General features: G+C 40.6%; 1 protein-coding gene across 1 annotated transcript in view; it reads right to left on the minus strand.

The window, feature by feature from the left end:
• The window catches only part of CC2D2B (coiled-coil and C2 domain containing 2B), a 117930-nt gene that overhangs the window by 32075 nt on the left and 67276 nt on the right, over positions 1-18579 (minus strand). Inside the window, exon 18 of the mRNA XM_030570320.1 lies at positions 3298-3407. Coding sequence (XP_030426180.1) covers positions 3298-3407 — 110 coding nt within the window. The remainder of the gene's footprint in view (positions 1-3297; positions 3408-18579) is intronic.

Genomic DNA, 18579 nt, shown 5'->3' on the forward strand with positions numbered 1-18579 from the left:
TTTAAAGAAGGAAAACCAAATTGGTATGTTCGCCACTAAAAAACAAAGGACAAATTTCTCGTCAGTTTAACTCCACTGACTTTGAAGAAGTTACCCACCAGGATGAATTTGACCCAATATATTTTGTTTCTCTAATTACTGTGTCAATAGGTGTTTAGTCACATAAATTGTGCCAGATCCTCATTTTGGTGTAAACTGCTGTATTTCCACTGACTTCTATCTCATATTTACTAAACTATGTTTTTTAAATTTTCTACTCTTTCACATATTTCAGAGCACCAACTGAATGAAAGCTCACATAAAGTAACAAAGGCAGATTCTCCATTCTTCCAAGTGGGAAACAGGTGGTTTTAAACTGCCTTTGCACACCTCCCTAATTATGGTTCTCAGCTCCCAGGTTGCTCTAAAAATGGTGCCAGTTTATAACAGCCTTTATGGTTGTTACACTGGCACAAAACAGAGCAAGTACAGCATACAAATCACATTCTTCATATTGGGTCCACTCCATCCCATACCTTACCCCTGACATATGCCCTATATTGGGAGGAGAAGGGGAGATTTGAGAGCCATTAGTCTAACTCAGTTCAAACAGACTAAGTGGCCACTTAGACCTTAGTCTTTCCCGTGCTTTGCTGCACATTGGGCTACCCACATTTCCTTCCTTGCCTGTTAATTGCCCTTCTCTCAGAATCTTCCCATTTCAACTTGAGGTGCTTTATTCGCAGTCTTCCTCTCTTTCTTCTTGTGTTCTGTGGCTTCCATTCAAGGACGGTATTTGGTAAGCATTCTTTTTTCTATTCTCAGCACACGTCCCAGCCACTGAAGTCTTCTTTTGTAGATTATTTGTGAGAGGATACCTTGTCCAGTAATTTTTCTGACTTTATTTGTCTTTCTTTCTCTATATGTTATTCCCAATATTCGTCTCAGACATTTGTGATGAAATGCATCCATCTTTCTTGGTAAGTTGCCATGTCTCACTGTTATATGTTGTGATGGCGATAACAATTGCTTGTTACACATTCAGTTTTGTCTCGAGGGAGACGTTTTTGAGCTGCCAGATGTTTTTGAGTCTTCCAAATGCAGCATTTGCATTCCCGATTCTTATTATTTCCTCGGAAATAGTACCATCTTGGCTGATGGTACTTCCAAGATACTTAAAATTGTCCATCTTCTCCAGTTTCTCTTCTTCAATTTTGATTTCTGTCCCTATTGTCCCCATTAACATGACTTTACATTTAGTCATAGAGTCATACAGTCATAGACTTTAAGGTCAGAAGGGACCGTTCTGATAATCTGGTCTGACCTCCTGCACAACGCAGGTCACAGAATCTCACCCACCCACTCCCGCAACAAACCTCTAACCTATGTTTGAGCCATTGAAGTCTTCAAATCATGGTTTAAAGACTTCAAGGTGCAGAGAATCCTCCTGCAAGTGACCCATGCCTCACGGCGCAGAGGAAGGCGAAAAAACCCCAGAACCTCTGCCAATCTGCCTTGAAGGAAAATTCCTTCCCAACCCCAGATATGGCAATCAGCTAAATCCTAAGCATGCGGGCAAGACTCGCCAGCCAAACACCCAGGAAAGAATTCTTCGTAGTAACTTAGATCCCACCCCATCTAACATCCCATCACAGGCCAGTAGGCATATTTACCGCTAATAGTCAAAGACGAATTAATTGCCAAAATTAGGCTATCCCATCCCTTCCATAAACTTATCAAGCTTAGTTTTGAAGCCAGATATGTCTTTTGCCCCCACTACTCCCTTAGGAAGGCTGTTATAGAACTTCACTCCTCTGGTGGTTAGAAACCTTCATCTAATTTCAAGTCTAAACTTCCTGATGGCCAGTTTATATCCATTTGTTCTTGTGTCCACAGTGGTACTGAGCTCAAATCATTCCTCTCCCTCCCTCTGATATATTTATATAGAGCAATCATATCTCCCCTCAGCCTTCTTTTGGTTAAGCTAAACAAGCAAAGCTCTCTGAGTCTCCTTTCATAAGACAGGCTTTCCATTCCTCGGATCATCCAAGTAGCCCTTTTCTGTACCTGTTCCAGTTTGAATTCATCCTTCTTAAACGTGAGAGACCAGAACTGCACATAGTATTCCAGATGAGGTCTCACCAGTGCCTTGTTAATGGTACTAACACCTCCTTATCTCTACTGGAAATACCTTGCCTAATGCATCCCAAGACTGCATTCGCTTTTTTCACGGCCATATCACATTGGTGGCTCATAGTCATCCTGTGATCAACCAATACTTTGAGGTCCTTCTCCTCCTCTATTACTTCCAACTGATGAGTCCCCAGTTTATAACAAAAATTCTTGTTATTAATCCCTAAATGCATGACCTTGCACTTTTCACTATGAAATTTCATCCTATTACTATTACTCCAGTTTATAATATCATCCAGATCTTCCTGTATGATATCCCATCCTTCTCTGTATTGGCAATACCTCTCAGCTTTGTGTCTTCCGCAAACTTTATTAGCGCACTCCCACTTTTTGTGCCAAGGTCAGTAATAAAAAGATTAAATAAGATTGGTCCCAAAACCGATCCTTGAGGAACTCCATTAACCTCCCTCCAGCGTGACATATCTTTGCATTGTATCTCAAACCTATCTTCTCCGTTACTTCTTTTACTTGGTCTGTGCATTTTTGTAGTCCATTATAGTCAGTGAAGATGCCAACAAACAAACGGACTACAAGTTGCCACTGGATGGTTATAACTTTTAGTCACTACTGACTTGGCTGATTTAAAAACATGGCCCAGAGATGAAAAAAAAACAATGTATCCCATTCCTAATGTCTTAGCCTGAGAGTCATGAATATGTGCAAGAGGGATGCAGCCAACCTCCTTTTCTTTATGACTACATGGGAGGGAAGTCTTGAAACTTTCTTCTGTTGAAATACAGGGTCGTGGTATGGAAAAGATTGAGAACCATTACTCTAAACCAGTAGTTTTCAATCTGTGGACTGGGTACCCCTGGAGGTCTGCAGACTATTTCTGAGATTTCCAAAGTGGTCTGCACCTCCATTCTAAATTTTTTAAAGGGCCGAAAATGAAATAAGGCTGAAAACCATTGCCCTAAATCAGTCAATCCTCCTACTGCATCTCCAATTCTTATACCCAGATACAGAAAGGCAGATGAGTTCAGCAAGTTAAATGAAAAACTTTAAAATACTTTTAAAACAAAATATAACCACCTAACCATGGGAAACTTTGACTCCTTCACTAGAGCATTCAAATACTTTTATTTTCTTGTACATTTTTCATGAAGAAGTATTTGGCCAACTTACATAAAATCCACTTGAAGTTCCTCATTCCAGCATGGATGAGATCCATCTGCAGTGCTAGTTTGATAAACTATGTGCTGGAAAGAAACTTCTACAAATGGATGCACAGTCACCTAAAACACAAAAATCATACACTTTATTAGATTTGAACTGCTTTGTTTTATTTCCACATCATCTTATAGAATAATAAAAATGTAGGGATCTCAAGAGGTCATCAAGTCCAGCCCCCCATGCTGAGGCAGGATCAAGTAAACCCCTAGACTATCCCTGACAGATGTTTGTCTAACCTGTTCTTAAAAACCTCCAATGACAGGGATTCCACAATCTCCCTTGGGAACCTATTCCAGAACTTAACTACCCTTATAAAGTTTTCCCTAATATCTAACCTAAATCCTCTTTGCTGCAGATTAAGATGATTACTTCTTGTCCTACCTTCAGTGGACATGAAGAACAATTGATCACCATCCTTTTGTAACAGCTCTGAACTTCTTTGCAGACTGTTACCAGAAGCCTTCCTCAGTCTTCTTTTCTCAAGACTAAGCATGCCCAGTTTTGTTAAAGGTCAGGTTTTCTATACCTTTTATACTCTTGGGGGAATTATCGCCACTACGCAATTCAGAATTTTGTAGAAATTAATGTTGTGCACACAGAATTTCCTTTTTTCCAACATAAATGGGCTGTAGTAATGTTGGCTCCAACTAGGGGCTGCTGGACCCGGCAAAGCCCAGCTCACAAATGGAAGACAAGGCTGTGGGAATGGGGAACAAACTGGAGGGTTCCCAGAAAATGCAGTTCCCTGCACACCCTGAAGGAAGGAGGCAGCAGCATGGAGGAAACTTCAATAAGCCCAGCATCAGGCTGTTTCTCCCTCTGGATCTCTGGGCTCTAGGAGAGTAGGGTTTGAGAGTGTCTGGGCTGGGGAGGTCCTGCAGCTGGGCTGGGGGGGAGGGGTGAGTGTCTAGGAGGGGGGCATGGCTTGTTTCAGGGGGGAGAGGGGATGACAGAGAAGCAGGAACTGGGTTGTCATAGGGGTTTCTTTAACTCTGCTCCTGGGGGAATTTGTTGTGTGTCTGTATTGTTACAGACAAACTTGCTGACAGATATTTTGAAATAAATTACCAAAATAATATTATATAGTGTTATTTTGACAAATAAAATTTGCCAAATTCTGTAGAACTTTTAATATTTTGATGCAGAATTCCTCCAGGAGAACTTTTATCATTTTTGTTGCTCTCTGGACTCTCTCCAATTCATGCAATCTTTCATAAAGCGTGGCACCCAGAACTGGACACAGCTCTCCAGTTGAGGGCTCACCAGGGCCAGGTAGAGCAGACAATTACCTCCCGTGTCTTACATACAACGTTTCTGTTAATACACTCCAGAGCAATCTTAGCCTTTTTTACAATTCCATCACATTGTTGGCTCATATTCAATTTGTGACCCACTATAACCCCCAGATTCTTCTCAGCAGTACTACCAGTTAACCAGTTATTCCCCATTTTGTAGTTGTATGTTTGATTTTTTCTTCCTGAGTGTAGTACTTAGCATTTGTCTTTGCTGAATTTAATCTTGCTGATTTAATATCTTATATCTCTTGACATCAATGCTACATATGATTTTGGAAAGATCAGATTTTTATTGATAAATGTTGGTAAATGTCAATTTCACCACACTATCAGAGGGGAAGCCGTGTTAGTCTGGATCTGTAAAAGCAGCAAAGAGTCCTGTGGCACCTTATAGACTAACAGACGTTTTGGAGTATGAGCTTTCGTGGGTGAATATCCACTTCGTCAGATGCATGTAGTGGAAATTTCCAGGGGCAGGTATATATATGCAGGCATGCTAGAGATAATGAGGTAGTTCAATCAGGGAGGATGAGGCCCTGTTCTAGCAGTTGAGGTGTGAAAACCAAGGGAGGAGAAACTGGTTCTGTAACTGGCAAGCCATTCACAGTCTTTGTTTAATCCTGAGCTGATGGCGTCAAATTTGCAAATGAACTGAAGCTCAGCAATTTCTCTTTGAAGTCTGGTCCTGAAGTTTTTTTGCTGCAGGATGGCCACCTTAAGGTCTGCTATAGTGTGGCCAGGGAGGTTGAAGTGTTCTCCTACAGGTTTTTGTATATTGCCATTCCTAATATCTGATTTGTGTCCATTTATCCTTTTCCGTAGCGACTGTCCAGTTTGGCCGATGTACATAGCAGAGGGGCATTGCTGGCATATGAAGGCGTATATTACATTGGTGGACGTGCAGGTGAATGAACCGGTGATGGTGTGGCTGATCTGGTTAGGTCCTGTGATGGTGTTGCTGGTGTAGATATGTGGGCAGAGTTGGCATCGAGGTTTGTTGCATGGATTGGTTCCTGAGCTAGAGTTACTATGGTGCAGTGTGCAGTTACTGGCGAGAATGTGTTTCAGGCTGGCAGGTTGCCTGTGGGCGAGGACTGGTCTGCCACCCAAGGCCTGTGAAAGTGTGGGATCATTGTCCAGGATGGGTTGTAGGTACCTGATGATGCGTTGGAGAGGTTTTAGCTGGGGACTGTATGTGATGGCCAGTAGAGTCCTGTTGGTTTCTTTCTTGGGTTTGTCTTGCAGTAGGAGGCTTCTGGGTACGCATCTGGCTCTGTTGATCTGTTTCCTTATTTCCTCATGCGGGTATTGTAGTTTTGAGAATGCTTGGTGGAGATTTTGTAGGTATTGGTCTCTGTCTGAGGGGTTAGAGCAGATGCGGTTGTATGGGAAACAAGAAGGGAGAACTGGAAGTCCTGGCACAGACAAGGAACTATGATGTGATTGGAATAACAGAGACTTGGTGGAATAACTCACATGACTGGAGTACTGTAATGGATGGATATAAACTGTTCAGGAAGGACAGGCAGGGCAGAAAAGGTGGGGGAGTTGCATTGTATGTAAGAGAGCAGTATGACTGCTCAGAGCTCTGGTATGAAACTGCAGAAAAACCTGACAGTCTCTGGATTAAGTTTAGAAGTGTGAGCAACAAGGGTGATGTCATGGTGGGACTCTGTTATAGACCACCAGACCAGGGGGATGAGGTGGACAACTAGCAGAAGTTACTAGATCGCAGGCACTAGTTCTCATGGGAGACTTTAATCACCCTGATATCTGCTGGGAGAGCAATACAGCGGTGCACAAACGATCCAGGAAGTTTTTGGAACGTGTAGGGGACAATTTCCTGGTCCAAGTGCTGGAGGAACCAACTAAGGGCAAAGCTCTTCTTGACCTGCTGCTCACAAATAGAGAAGAGTTAGTAGGGGAAGCAAAAGTGTATGGGAACCTGGGAGGCAGTGACCATGAGATGGTCGAGTTCAGGATCCTGACACAAGGAAGAAAGGAGAGCAGCAGAATATGGACCCTGGACTTCAGAAAAGCAGACTTTGACTCCCTCAGGGAGCTGATGGGCAGGATCCCCTGGGAAAATAATATGAGGGGGAAAGGAGTCCAGGAGAGCTGGCTGTATTTTAAAGAATCCTTATTGAGGCTGCAGGAAAAATCATTCCAATGTGTAGGAAGAACAGTAAGTATGGCAGGAGACCAGCTTGGCTTAACAGTGTAATCCTTGCTGATCTTAAACACAAAAAAGAAGCTTACAAGAAGCGGAAGCTTGGACAAATGACCAGGGAGGAGTATAAAAATATTGCTCAGGCATGCAGGACTGAAATCAGGAAGGCTAAATCACACTTGGAGTTGCAGCTAGCAAGAGATGTTAAGAGTAACAAGAAGGGTTTCTTCAGGTATGTTAACAAGAAGAAAGTCAAGGAAAGTGTGGGCCCCTTACTGAATGAGGGAGACAACCTAGTGACAGAGGATATGGAAAAAGCTAATGCACTCAATGCTTTTTTTGCCCCTGTCTTCACAAACAAGGTCAGCTCCCAGATTGCTGCACTGGGCAGCACAGTATGGGGAGAAGGTGACCAGCCCTCTGTGGAGAAAGAAGTGGTTCGGGACTATTTAGAAAAACTGGACGAGCACAAGTCCATGGGGACGGATGCACTGCACCCGAGGATGCTAAAGGAATTGGCAGATGTGACTGCAGAGCCATTGGCCATTATCTTTGAAAACTCATGGCGAACGGGAGAGGTCCCGGATGACTGGAAAAAGGCTACTGTAGTGCCCATCTTTAAAAAAGGGAAGGAGGAGGATCCAGGGAACTACAGACTTCACCTCAGTCCCTGGAAAAATCATGGAGCAGGTCCTCAAGGAATCAATTCTGAAGCACTTACAGGAGAGGAAAGTGATCAGGAACAGTCAGCACAGATTCACCAAGGGCAAGTCATGCCTGACTAACCTAATTGCCTTCTATGAGGAGATAACTGGATCTGTGGATGAGGGGAAAGCAGTGGATGTGTTATTCCTTGACTTTAGCAAAGTTTTTGACACGGTCTCCCACAGTATTCTTTCCAGCAAGTTAAAGTAGTATGGGCTGGATGATTGGACTATAAGGTGGATAGAAAGTTGGCTAGATCATCGGGCTCAACGGGTAGTGATCAACGGCTCCATGTCTCGTTGGCAGCCGGTTTCAAGTGGAGTGCCCCAAGGGTCAGTCCTGGGGTCTGTTTTGTTCAATACTTCATTAATGATCTGCAGGATGGTGTGGACTGCACTCTCAGCAAGTTTGCAGATGACACTAAACTTGGAGGAGTGGTAGATACGCTGGAGGGTAGGGATATGATACAGAGAGACCTAGACAAATTAGAGGACTGGGCCAAAAGAAAACTGATGAGGTTCAACAAGGACAAGTGCAGAGTCCTGCACTTAGGACAGAAGAATCCCATTCACTGCTACAGACTAGGGACCAAATGGCTAGGAAGCAGTTCTGCAGAAAAGGACCTAGCAGTTACAGTGGACGAGAAGCTGGATATGAGTCAACAGTGTGCCCTTGGTGCCAAGAAGGCTAATGGCATTGTGGGCTGTATAAGTAGGGGCATTGCCAGCAGATTGAGGGATGTGATCATTCCCCTCTATTCGACATTGTTGAGGCCTCATCTGGAGTACTGTGTACAGTTTTGGGCCCCACACTACAAGAAGGATGCAGAAAAATTGAAAAGAGTCCAGCGGAGGGCAACAAAAATGATTAGGGGGCTGGAGCACATGACTTATGAGGAGAGGCTGAGCAAACTGGGATTGTTTAGTCTGCAGAAGAGAAGGATGAGGGGGGATTTGATAGCTGCTTTCAACTACCTGAAAGGGGGTTCCAAAGAGGATGGATCTAGACTGTTCTCAGTGGTACCCGATGACAGAACAAGGAGTAATGGTCTCAAGTCGCAGTGGGAGAGGTTTACGTTGGATATTAGAAAAAAAATTTTCACTCACAGTGGTGAAGCACTGGAATGAGTTACCTAGGGAGGTGGTGGAATCTCCTTCCTTAGAGGTTTTTAAGGTCAGGCTTGACAAAGCCCTGGCTGGGATGATTTAGTTGGGAATTGGTCCTGCTTTGAGCAGGGGGTTGGACTAGATGACCTCCTGGGGTCCCTTCCAACCCTGATATTCTATGATTCTATGATAAGAAGCAGAGGGGGCATATGGGGCGGAGGCCAGGCCATGCCTGGCTGTTTGGGGAGGTACAGTCTCCCCTAACTAGCCCACCATACCATTTCCGAAACCCAATGCGACTCTCAGGCCAAAAAGTTTCCCTGCCCCTGCCCTATGTGCAAGTAAGTAGCAACTAAAAAAATGTTATTCATTAAAGCCCAGCTCCCTGGTGAATAACACATGGAAATTAACCAGCTTATTTACTCAGTACATTAGTGACTGATAAATGATACATCTGGTCAAGCGCTATTTATTTTTAGATAACAGTTGCTCAGTACATATAACAATACCCTCATTAAAGATGACCCTTATTTATAGACGACCCTTATCCTTATTTTTTTATTATTATTATTTTTTTCAGAATTTATATTAAGATATGATTCCAACTCTTATGATATATTAACACTTACAGGTTATTACATTCTACAAGACTGAAAGTCTCCCAAATACAGCTTAATTTTCATTGTCTTCTAAGATTTCTGAAAATTATTTTATTAATATCAATTTAAATTTAGAGTCATCATTATATATCAGTGGAGCCCAACTTGTGGCCCTGGAGGCTCTAAACTGTGGCCCTGAATGGTGAGTGTTAACAAGAAAATATCAGAAGGGTAGCCATGTTAGTCTGGATCTGTAAAAAGCAACAAAGAATCCTGTGGCACCTTAAAGACTAACAGATGTATTGAAGCATAAGCTTTCATGAGCGAAAGCAATAACCAGACCACGGTGCACTCTGATCACTTTTCCTCCCAACCCTAGCATACCTCTTCCTAACCTTAAAATGCTCCTGTGACATGGGCTGTGGGAAAGGAGACACAGAAGCCATCTATGATTTCTCTGTGCCCACTGGGACTAACCCAGGGATTGGCCACCATCAGGGAAATCCACTGGTGGGCTGGGACGGTTTGTTTACGTGCAGCGTGTGCAGGTTCGGCCAATCGCAGCGCCCACTGGCTGTGGTTCCAGGCCAATAGGGGCTGCGGGAAGCGTCCGAGGGTTGCCGATCCCTGGACTAACCCCATATTGGGGAAATCCCCAGCATGGGACCTGCAGGTGGTTCTGGCTCCCTTTAGACTGAGCGGAACAGAACAGGGAGCCCAAAAATGTTGATTGTGGCCCTTGACCTTTTTGAAATAATGTTCAGTTCTCAGGCTGAAAAGGTTGGAAACCACTGCTGTCCAAAATCAGAAAATGCGCATTTTGATAAGTTACCATAAAAATACATATTTAACTATAATAATGAAATTGAAATCCCTCAAAATACCAGAGGTACTGAAGCAAAAACAGGCTGTAACAGAACAAGGAATTGGAGATCTTTTTAAAGAATAAGAACAAATTCTTAAATGTCAGGGGGAATTTTGTCCCAAATCAATATATTGGTGAGGGACTATTTAAGTAACTGTAACTATTTAAATAATAAGTATTGACACAGCAGATATGGTTACAATAAAGAAAGTAAAACTTTGCCCTCTTCTCCATTGTCAAAATATTGTTTGAAGCCTTTGTCATGCCTTTTAAATAGGGCTGTCAAACAATTAAAAAAATAATTGCAATTAATAGCGCTGTTAAACAATAATAGAATATCATTTCTTTAAATATTTTTGGATGTTTTCTACATTTTCAAATATATTAATTTCAATTACAACACAGAATACAAAGTGTACAGTGCTCACTTTATATTTATTTTGATTACAAATATTTTCACTGTAAAAAACAAAAAATAGTATTTTTCAATTCACCTAATACAAGTACTGTAATTCAATCTTTTTCAAAGTTGTAAAAGTTGAATTTACAAGTTTAGAATTATGTACAAAAAAATAACTGCATTCAAAAATAAAACAATGTAAAATTTTAGAGCCTACGAGTCCACTCAGTCCTACTCCAGCCAATTGCTCAGACAAACAAGTTTGGTTACAATTTGCAGGAGATAATGCTGTGTGGTTCTTGTTCACAATGTCACCTGAAAGTGAGAACAGGCATTTATATGGCACAGTTGTAGCTGGCGGTGCAAGATATTTACGTGCCAGATGCGCTAAAGACTCATATGTCCCTTCATGCTTCAACCATCATTGCAGAGGACATTCATCCATGCTGATGACAGGTTTTGCTCAATAACGATCCAACGCAGAGCAGACCAACTGTCGCATGTTCATTTTCATCCTTTGAGTCAGATGTCACCAAGTTCATTTTCTTTTTTTGGTGGTTTGTGTTCTGTAGTTTCCACATCTGAGTGTTGCTCTTTTAAAACTTCTGAAAGCATGCCCCCACACCTAGTCCCTCTCAGATTTTGGAAGGAACTTCAGATTCTTAAACCTTAATTTTAACATACGTGATTTTTTCCTCTTTTATTAAGAACAGGATTAAATTTTTCTATTCTTTTGGCATTTATGTTTACCAATCACAATCATGGACATGACTCACTAACTCAAACCTTGGGTTGAGTGCTGTAGCTATCTTTAGAAAGCTCACATTGGTACCTTCTTTGCGTTTTGTCAAATCTGCTGTGAAAGTGTTCTTAAAACAAACGTGCTGGGTAATCATCTGAGACTGCTATAACATGAAACATATGGCAGAAAGTGGGTAAAACAGGACAGGAGACATACAATTCTCCCTCAAGGAGTTCAGTCTCAAATTTAATTAACGCATTATTTTTTAATGAGCATCCTCAGCATGGAAGCATATTGTCTGGAATGGTTGCCAAAGCATGAAGGGGCATATGAACGTTTAGCATATCTGACACATAGATATCTTGCAATGCCGGCTACAAAAATCCCATGCGAACACCTACTCTGACTTTCAGGTGACACCGTATACAAGAAGCAGGCAGCAGTATCTCCCATAAATGTAAACAAACTTGTTTATCTTAGCAATTGGCTGAACAAGAAGTAGGACTGAGTGGAATTATAGGGTCTAAAGTTTTACATTGTTTTGGTTTTGAATGCAGTTATGTAACAAAAAAATCTACATTTGTTAGTTACACTTCCATGATAAAGAGATTGCACTACAGTACCTGTATGAGGTTAATTGAAAAATGCAATTTCTTTTGTTTATAATTTTACAGTGCAAATATTTGTAATAAAAATGATAATATAAAGGGAGCACTGTACAGTTTGTTTTCTGTGTAGCAATAGAAATTAATATATTTGAAAAAGTAGAGAAACATCCAAAATATTTAATACATTTCAATTGATGTTCTATTGTTTAACAGTGTGATTAACTGTGATTAGTTTTTTTAATCGCAATTAATTTTTTGAGTTAATCACGTGAGTTAACTGTGATTAATCGACGACCTTACTTTTAAAGTATACAAAATGATTCATTCTTTGGGGGAGGGTTTTTTTTTTTTTGGTTGTTTGAGTAAATTAAAGTTATTTACCTCACTTAGAGGATCAGATGTGTATGATGAGTTGCCTGATAGTAGATGTCTACTCCGGGGCAGCTGATTAATTGCATATGCTGGTGAATGAACACCTGCTGGTCTTTAGATATAAAACATGAATGACATACACATTTCAACCAGCTTTTCTTTTTAATCTACATGCCAATTTTTTGTATTAGTTCATTATTTACAGATGCTACAGATAATTAGTTACTATTTACAGATGCTATACATACTTATAAAGTACATCTAACAAATCAGTAATATAAATCAAAATATAAATCCCGAAAACGAAGAAATGTCTAAAACTATGGGCCTGATCATGCAGCTACTCCATTGTTCCAGTTAAAATCTCACTGAAGTCATTTCAATTTGGACACATTATGCCTCCTGGCGCTGCCATGGTACTGGTGTACCTGCAGGGATTCCATTTCAGCTTTTGGGGGCAGAGGGGTAACTTTAACCATGATTCCAGGGGCTACTTAGGCACTTGAAAATTCTAGGGTTTTTTTTTGCAAACAACAACTTAGAAATTAGCTGACAGGAGCACTGTATCTACTTCCTATTTAAAAAAGAAAAAATATATATATATACACACAACACCAATTAAAACTATATTTTACATTTATATGTAAATTTAGAACAATCAGGAGATAATACAGCAAGATATTCACAATCCCAAGCCTTGTGGTATCAGTTTTGGAGCCTTAACACAGATACAAGAAACATAAGTTTGATACTCTTAAACATTATCTTTAGAGATAAATAAAAATAAATAAAATCTGCTTACTTTCTCTAAGAGATACACTCTGTTACTGCCATTATCTATTTCATTTTAGTCTACAGTTTTTCATTCTACTAAAACCACATTTACTTAATTTTAACATATGTGATTTTTTTCCTCTTTTATTAAGAATGGGATTAAATTTTTCTATTCTTTTGGCATTTATATTTACCAATCACAATCATGGACATGACTCATTAACATCTGACTCTATCATTACTATTAGAATCAGACTTGGAACCACATTTGTTTTTTTTAAGTTATTTTACAGATATAATTAAAAATACAATCTGAAAATAAGTGACCATCTGCACAGTGTCTACAGCTATGTGTTTAGCTAACTGATTTTAAATGGGCACTGCTAAGGTGAGTACAAACTAAATTTACATTCTAGAAGGATACTATTATTTGATTGTACCACTTTAAATAAATACTGACAAAGCACAATATGGTAATAAAAGTAATAATGAAAATTACTTCAGCAAGGACAGATCAGGCATTTTAGAACTCACTACTCAAAGAATTAAATTTAAGCATAAGAGAGAAATAAAATTATGAAATGCACAGACTAAACAAAAAAACTAAAACAACAGTACTATAATTCTTAAACTCTGAAAGAATAAAGTTACAGAAAAGATATGTGCACTACACATTTTGACAGGAAGTAGCAAGAAGTAACAACAAGAATAATAATTATGTTAGAGAGAGTGTGTGTGTGAGAGAGAGAGAGAGAGAAATGTGTGTATGACAGAAAGAAAGATTGTGTGTGTGCGCATGAGTATGTCTGCGCCTATCTCTAAGATGAGCTTGTTCAGTACAGCAGCAGCCACAGCTCCCCCTCCTGAGCCAGAGGCATCGGCATAGACAGGCTACCTGTCCCCCAACCCCAGCGGAGACCCACTAGGGCATAGCCATCAGGCGAGCTTGCCCCATGCCGCACCAGCCATGGATCAGCATCCCAAAGAAGGGGAGACTTCTTTGGGGAGCGAGAGAGACAGAGTGAGTGTGAGAGAGAGGAAGAGTGTCTGTTGGGAGTGTGGGAAGGGTGGTAGAAGCTGGGCAGCCAGAGAGCATCTGCTGTGGGCTGGCACCCAATTCTGGGAGGGGTGGATACAGGGGAGCGAAGGCAATTTTGGGGTGGCTATAGTTTCCACGAGCACCCCCAGCAACATGCCTGTTGGTAAAATTATAATGTGGTTTGAAACTCCGGGGAAGGGAAGAGTGCCTCTCCACGCTCCTTAAATGGCACTCCTGCTGGCCTGTTTCTCCAGCCAGCTCAACTTCCACAGAAGCATAGTTATCCCTAAGACTATGATAATCCATTTCTATTAATTATAAAGTCCTTTGATAACATTTTAAACTTCATGCAGTTTTTAGGCAAAATAAACTTCAGCCCAAAGGCCCAATCTGAATGTCCCCTCCCAACACTTGGCAGCTTTTGATTCTGCATTTATGAGCAGCTGGTGAAGCTGTCTCTCTCAGGGACACAATTTTCACATTTTAGCTCCTAGATGGACTCTCACTTCTCTTTGACTGAAATTTTCATAAATTATTTTTGGGCACGTTAAGCTATTGCTGAGTCTCTTTCATGTTGTAGTTTTGTTTTATTTTCACACTAATCTCAGAACCAAAGTGAATTTTTTCTTTACATTTGGGGTACTGTATTATACCATGGATGAAATAATGAATAAACCATCTCTAAGTTAATTATTGTTGCTAAATATAATTTGCATTCTGTGGAGGAATCAGCCTATCCATTACTGCAAACAATGTCGAATTGCATGAAAGTTATAGACTGTTGTTTTGTAATGCTAATTATTTGCATAGCAAGTTTGGAATGAGGCACACATTCTTAGATGCATACTCACTCAAGGCATTTACTTTTTCTTTGTTTCAGATAAACAAGAGCTCAGAACTGCACAAGAATTTGACTGGATTTGGCAACCATTATGCTAGACATCTGTACTCTCACAAACCGTTCCTACATGTTTACACACTGAATTAGTCTTTCATTATGCAGCTGAACTCCAAATAAATGAAAGGATTGCACACTTTGTTACTTTTGTAGGCTGAGCACACTGCACACACCAGGGCCTCCTTTCATTCCTCCATTTCCCCCCGCACCTCCAACAAGTTCCCCGTGAGCCACCTTCCTATCCCTATTTCAGGGACTCTTGCAACCTGCCTCCAACACTCTCCTCCCTCATGCCCCGGTCTCTACATATCCCCTCACTGCTACATGCTAGGGGTTCATTGCACACCCCAATTCCCTCGTTGCCCACATGCCAGAGGCTCAGTGTGTCCATGTTCCCATACAAGGGTCCCCTGTTCTTCCTTCTCTGCCAGGGGTTCAGTGTGCCCTCCTCTTCCTCTCTCTGCCGCATTCTAGGGCCTGTATGTGGCCCCACTGTCCCCCTTGCCCTAAACCATTGTCCCTCATTCTCTCTCCATGCCTGGGGCTGTGTTCTCGCTTCATTTTCCCCTCTCCACCCAATTCTCGCCTTCCCCCCAAATCAGGGTCCCCATTCTTCCTCCTGCCAGACATTCTGTGCCCCCATTTTCCCCACATTCCAGGGACTCTGTATGCACCCAACATCCCATCTCCCCCCTCCCACCTTTGCCCCTTGTTCTCTTCCCATGCCAGGGGCTCTGTGTGCTCCCTCATCTCTCCTCTCCACACCATTCTCTCCTTCAGGGTCCCCATTCTTCCCCCTGCCACGTGCTCTGTATGTCCCCATCCTCCCCTTCTCCAAAATGCCAGGTTCTCTCTCTACTGCTTCATTTCTCCTTCCCCATATTTTCCCCTTCTTTACTATGATGGGGCTCTGTGTCCCCCCTCATTCTTCCCCACCCCATGCCAGCAACCTGTGTGGCCCCCATACAATTGTCCCTCATTTTCCCCATCAGGCCCAGGGCTTTGTGTCCCCCACATTCCATCCACCTTCTAATTTCTTTTCTTTATGCCTTAGAAATACAGACAAACAGAAATCCCATAACATGGAATATTAGGCCTTGCTTTGCTCAGCCATAAAGTATAATAAAGAGTAAATGTCTTCAGGATTTGAGTCTACAGTACAAGCACTGAAAGTCATGAGCTTTTCCAACTTTATCTAAATAATAAAGTACTAATATTTTAAACAAGTTTTTAAACAACAGAATGTTTGTCAAAACTATACCAATGACATGTAATGTACTACTTTGAATACATTTTTCTGTAAATACTTTCATTTCCTACTTTATGCCCTAGCAGTATGTTGGCCTTAATGAAAATGTTTCTCAGGATGCAGTAACTCTTAAACCAGGCTTGGTGTGTTAAAATATGTCTATTTAGATTAATATTTCTAATAGCTAGAAAGAAAATTGTGCTCATCCAATGTAAATAGCAACTGTTTTTGTTTACTGTATTATAAAACTTATATGATGTTTTTAAATTTAGTTCCAACTTGCAAACACTATCCTTTTCAGAGCAAGCTTCACTTAATTTTCCAGTCTTACTAGAAGAAGATTTCTAAAACTTAAATGAGTAATTACATAAAACAGTAAAGGAAAATATTAAGTGGGTGAAGACAACATAGTCTATACTTGTAAAAAATAGCTGATGCAGTCATTCAGTTGCAGTCATGAAAAAATACTACATTCTATGAGACTTTCAAACTGATCTTCATTTTAGAGGCAAAATATTAAACAAACTATTACTACCAGAGAGTGCCTTTGGGTCAACAGTTACATTATGAGCAATTTGATAAGTAAAAACACCAATCAATCAGTTACAATAAGTCTCATCATACTTTCCATCCTGTGAGCGGAAGGTAGAACACTCCACCAGATTACTATCTGGGAGTGCAAAAGGAAAGAGTGCTGCTTTGTGGCATTCTTCCTTGCATAAAGTCCTCTGCCGCATTGGACATCTATACGTGAGTTGGGAGCAGGACTTGGGAGACTGCCACGCAAATGCCACAGTTTTCTGACTCAATCCTATAGAACTTTTCTGGGCAAGTTATTGCTGATCCTAAGGTGGTTTTACATCATCTACCAAAGCATATGGTCTGACCTGCTATGTCAATTCCTATGTTCCTGATCATAGTGCAGTAAATTGCATTTCTAGGGAAAAATCTGTATATTTATGCAGCAATAACTATACAGTAGCCCTGCATTTGGTTAGCTAAAACAATTCCATGTCAATATAAGCAGCATTAAACACATAACAGAACTATCTACATCATACTGTTCCTTACAGATAATATACAGATTTCATTGGAGTTGAATAACTAACAAACTCCTATAATCTGCACTTTTGGTCAGTTACATTGTTTCTTCTTTTAAGTGAGATCTATAAAACTATGGGAATACTCTTAGAAGGGAAATGGTAGAAACTAAATTAGACAAAACTCTAGAAAAGATTAATTAGGGAACAATCCTGGACTACGTGGAGGATGTACCAAATTACCTAATAGGTTTTTACCATCCCTAACTTCTGTTTCTATGGTTTCCTACCTAGTAACTGATGGATTTCTTGAAGGAATGTTATAAGCTCTCAATACTCTGATAAGAAGCTTAACATCTCCATCAGAGACTGTCTGTGCTGGAACTTTTCTTCTCTCTTTTCTTTGCGGCTTTAAATGTCTTCTGCGTTCACCTATCTTAAAAACTGCATTCCTCAATTGGCTAGATAAAGTTGAAAATGTTTTAATCAGCTTTATATGTAAACATCTTCCTTTATTATACATAATTTAAGAAAATGGAAAATGTGTTACCTTTCTGATTGTCCTCAACACGAAGGCTCCACAAAGTCCACTACAGACCTTACCATGTAAATCTAATTAACCTGGGAAACATTTAGAAACTACAGTGAAATGTGTAATACAAGCCCCCTATAGTCAGATACGTAGGACAAAAGAAGAATTTTCACCCTTCCCTAAAATTAGTAATATTGATCCATTTTGGGACCACTGTTTGGAACATCCTCCTGCCAAAAGGAGGTTTCTGCAACAGAATGAAGGTAAAGCTTGTAGTGCTTTTAAAAAGTGTTGATTGATGGGCAGCTGACAACTTAACAGATTTCCTTTAAAGTACCTGATGCCCTTTCTACCCAGAATGCTACTCTGGAAAGTGTTGAGTAGATTCTGTTCTTTTTTGTAATCAAGGCTAAGTATGCTTCAGTGATACAAAACTCAACCCACCTAACTACAGAGATTTGCAAGCTTTCAAGTTCTGATGCATAGGGTGGAAGAAAATGAAATAAGATGATGTTTTCCAGAATTAGAACCTATCAGTATGAATGAATCATTTATGAAAGCTTCTAGCGCTATAAGCATATCCCAGATAAGGAAGATAGGTGTTAGTGCTGGTTTGTGTAGAAATGCTGTGTTAAGGATGATCTATCAGAGATTTGGATACACCTATGTTTACAACACTGCATAACACTGAAAGACCTGGTATGTCACAGACGATGTCAGGCCTATCCGTAGGTCATTCTGTAAGAAATCCAGAAGAGCTGCACCATCTGGTTTCCTAGTGCTCACATTTCTATATTGAAAGTAATATAAGAATTCTGTCCAAAACCTTGCATAAGTCAA

This window comes from Gopherus evgoodei, chromosome 7 (assembly GCF_007399415.2).
Source record: "Gopherus evgoodei ecotype Sinaloan lineage chromosome 7, rGopEvg1_v1.p, whole genome shotgun sequence".
NCBI lineage: Eukaryota > Metazoa > Chordata > Testudines > Testudinidae > Gopherus > Gopherus evgoodei.